Source organism: Coffea arabica, chromosome 5e, assembly GCF_036785885.1.
Source record: "Coffea arabica cultivar ET-39 chromosome 5e, Coffea Arabica ET-39 HiFi, whole genome shotgun sequence".
Classification (NCBI taxonomy): domain Eukaryota; kingdom Viridiplantae; phylum Streptophyta; class Magnoliopsida; order Gentianales; family Rubiaceae; genus Coffea; species Coffea arabica.
The window spans coordinates 6605553-6609728 of record NC_092318.1 but is presented as its reverse complement, the minus strand read 5'-3'; the positions used below and the strand labels follow the sequence as shown (position 1 = coordinate 6609728).

The 4176-nt window shown below is 42.2% G+C and overlaps 1 protein-coding gene across 1 annotated transcript; it reads right to left on the bottom strand.

Annotated features, from left to right (window-relative positions):
- Window positions 1-2902: 2902 nt before the first annotated feature.
- LOC113688442 (uncharacterized) lies at window positions 2903-3370 on the bottom strand. The gene has a single exon (XM_027206257.1). The coding sequence runs from the start codon at window positions 3368-3370 to the stop codon at window positions 2903-2905; it is 468 nt and encodes a 155-aa protein (XP_027062058.1).
- Window positions 3371-4176: the final 806 nt, after the last annotated feature.

Here is a 4176-nt window from a genome sequence, read left to right as displayed (position 1 = left end):
TAAAATGTCACTGGACCTTCCACCAGACCCAATAAATAATATCCGAATATATGGATAAAATGTTTGACCCAATAGGTCAACTAGAGGACAATTGGGCCAATTAGTTTCTAGTGGGCCTCGCACCAGGCCCAACTCAATTTTACCGAAAATGTTCTCAACTTCTTGATCCACTGAGTCGTTTAAAATGTCATTGGGTCTCGCACCAGACCCAATAAAAAAATAATACTAGGCCCAACCATAGTGATCATCAATGAAGAAAATATGTAAGTCTCAGAAGCGTATTCAGCAATCTTCATTCCAATTGCTATTTAAATGCATTCCATCTCATCCTGATGATTCAACCCCATTTAGTAGAATGCGGCATTCTCCTTCGTCGAATAGCACCTATTCGCCCACAGATATCAAGATCAGGCACCACTTGTCCAACAAGAAGAGGCGAACAAGAAAAATTAAGTTCGCGTGTGGTTGCTGCATCCTGCACAGCAATAGATGCAATGAGGGACACCACGTTCTCAGCATTGATGCAGCAAGGAAATTACTCCTGAGAGTTCCAGAACGATCCCCTCCACTTCACCACATTCCAGGCCAGTCAGACCACTTGGTCGGTGTCAATTCGGCCAAACTACAACCTCCGCAAGAGGCTGCGTCTCGACAAGATGTGGGCTCGGCTCCTGATCAGGACTCCCTGGTCCTTGAAGGACATGGATCCCACTAGAATTACTAATAGGGTTAGGGCTCTCATAACCATCCAATTATGTAATTACGGAGTCATAAGTCCGACTAATCTAGAATTAGCGTGTAGGTCCTTGCCACGTGTCTGGATTAACTGCAGGCAAGTAGATTTCGAATTTGTACGCACCTTGTTTAAGGATGAAATCAATTGAAATATTTTCATTTCCATACTGCGTATTTATTACACGTGGCACTGCTGCATTAAATCCCTATATACATATGAATACTACCATTATACGTCGTATACTACGTTATATTTCTACATATATCCCTGTATGTGTGGGGTCCACATCCTCCATCGAAGGGGTTCAAGAGTCCAGGGGTTCCGTTCATCCTCATCAGTCCACTTCTTCTACCGAAGAAACTCAATTGCTCCCGGTGGAGCTGGGATCATCATGGGCATCCTCTGAATCCGACAGGGTTCCCTTCAACTCCTCGACTGCCTTGAACAGCCGGTCCAATTTGCGAATGAATCGAGGGCTCCCCATGCGAAGTGCGAAGTACACGCGGAGGAGCACTACGTGCTCCATGCCGCAGTCCCTCACGACCCTGAAGAATCCTGCCGTGTTCCTGATGTTTGCCATTCCTTCTGCCCTTCAAAACGACACGTGGCAGAGCGAGATGAGGATAAATACGGAGCATTCCTTGCTCGACACGCCCTGTTCCAATATATTGCTCGATACGGTGCGTTTTGAAGGGCAGAAGAAATGGCAAACATTAAGGACATGGCAGGATTCTTCAGGGTCGTGAGGGACTGCGGCATGGAGCACGTGATGCTCCTCGACATGTACTTTGCACTTCACATGGAGAGCCCTCGATTCATCCGTGAATTGGACCGGCTGTTCAAGGCGGTCGAGGAGTTGAAGGGAACCCTATCGGAATCAGAGGATGCCTGTGATGATCCCAGCTTCCCCGGGAGCAATTGAATTTCTTCGGTAGAAGAAGTGGACTGATGAGGATGAACGGAACCCCTGGACTCTTGAACCCCTTCGATGGAGGATGTGGACCCCACACACACAGGGATATATGTAGAAATATAACGTAGTATACGACGTCTAATGGTAGTATTCATACGTATATAGGGATTTAATGCAGCAGTGACACGTGTAATAAATACGCATTATGAAAATGAAAATACTTCAATTGATTTTACTATGGTTGGGCCTAGTGTTATTTTTAGCTGGGCCTGTTGCGAGGCCCAGTGACATTTAGAATGGCCAATTGGATCAAGTAATTGAGAACATTTTATGCATATATTCGGATATTATTTATTGGGCCTGGTGAGAGGTCCAGGAGAAACTAATTGGCTCAGTTGTCTTCTAATTGACATATTGAATCAAATATCTAATAATATATTCGGATATTATTTATTGGGCCTGGTGGAAGGCCCAGTGACATTTAAATGGCACATTGGATCAAGAAATTGAGAACATTAGAAAAAAAAATTGATAACATTTGATGGATACATTCGATTATTATTTATTGGGCCTTTTGCGAGGCCCAGTTAACACTTGATCGATCCATCTGATCAAGAAATGATGAACATGTTGGGAACTTAATTATTGTTGTTCAATTCTTCTTCTTCTTGGACAGGTGGTGCCTGATCTTGGTTTGTGAGTACGAATAGGGGCTGTTCGAGGAAGTAAAATGCTGCATTCTGTTTAGTCCAGTTGAGGAGATTCTCACGGTCTAGTGCACTTAAATAGTCGTGATACGAAGAATTGAGACCTGGATTCCAGAGCACAATTGTTGGAATTCCCCCTTTTATTTTTCTAGGTTTGGCATATTTGCAATTCGATGACCAATCTCGTTGTGCACCCAGGAATTCTTTCCAGTGTTTCAGAAACCGCGGGTTTACGTCGTCTAAGACGTTATACCACGCATTGTCACAGTGATGGGCCAAATCAATATGGCCTGCGTTGTAATTGTGGGCCTGAGGATTGAGACTCCTAACCCAACATGTTTTACCAGTTCTACTTGGGCCTTCAATTATTATGGACATGGGCCTGTGTGGTCTGTTATCAGACCTAATAACATTTTGAGTGACCCAATTTATCAAGAATATAGGAACGCGTTGGGCCTGTGGGAAGCGAGCCTTGTATAGTTCTGGTGGCTTCTAGAATATTCTGTCCAGATTGCTCGACAATTTGTCGTAGTGAATGATGAACGATCAAGGATCGCCCTTCTTGATGATATTGAGGGTCATTCCCTTATCTTCCTCGGCAAGCGCAGCGGCATATACCTCCCCCGTTTTGTCGGATGAGAATCTACTCCGGCCATCCAGACGGAACTCGCCCCATTCCACAAAATCTCCGTATTTTGATATGTAATCCCTAACTATGGATGAATTCCTCGCACTTTGAACATTTGGATGGAACATTGAATTTGAACTGGGTGATTGGATATCGAAAAACCTCGCAGATTGAGTGCGAAATTTACCTGTGAATTGAATCAGACAGTGTAGATGAGGAGATCCATCTTGGTGGGTTTCTTGAACAACTCGTATGTAAGTGGGAGAAATAGAGAACTGGATGTTCCTAATTGCATCTAATGCTTGTTGTTTGGGAAGAACACACCTGGGATAGGTGAGGAAGATGTTCTTCGCGTTGATGAAGAAGGAAGAAGGTGCTCTCGGCATCCTGAATCTCACCCCAACCTGATGACGTCACTCACCCCACTACAAACTATCCCATGTATTAGGTAGAATGGGTTGGCTTATATAGCCCTTCCCGAGCGTTTTATAATATTACAAAGACGCTCGGAGCGCCACGTGAAAGGCGGATTCTGGCCAGACCAACGCACAAAAAGGAATCCGTCCGTAGATTCCTCACTTTTCATCTTCCTTTCTTCTTCAACCTTCACACACACTCACACCTAAAACACACACTACTCCTAAAATCTATCTTTTCACTCTCAAATCTCTAAACTAAATACACCAAAACACTCCCCTTTCTCTTAAGAGTTGATTCCATAGCTTAAATTCCTTCAAAAACAATTTTTAATTCGGATTTGAGCTTGAGAAGAACAAGAGTTTCATATGTTTGAACTCTTCATTTGAGGCCGAATTGGAGTGAAATTTTTGGGAGTTTCTTCACCATTTGCATCCATAATCATCAACAAACAAGTTTGAGGTAACAAATATTTACCAAATGTTGTCATTTGAATTTTTCCATTTATCACTTTTTCTAATTTTTGGGTAATTTCAAATTTTTTTTATTTTGTGAAGTTTGTTGCTTTACATTGTGCTTATTGAACTTATTGATGATTATTGGTGATGTTTAACTCATGAGTTTGTAATTATTTGGTGAATTTAGCAATTTTTAGCTAATTTTGAGGATTAATTTGATTTGATAATTATTAGCTAAATTCTTGACCTAATTGGGTTAAAGAAAAATGTAGGAGATTAATGGATTGTTCTAGGATATTTACATGCTAAATTTAGCT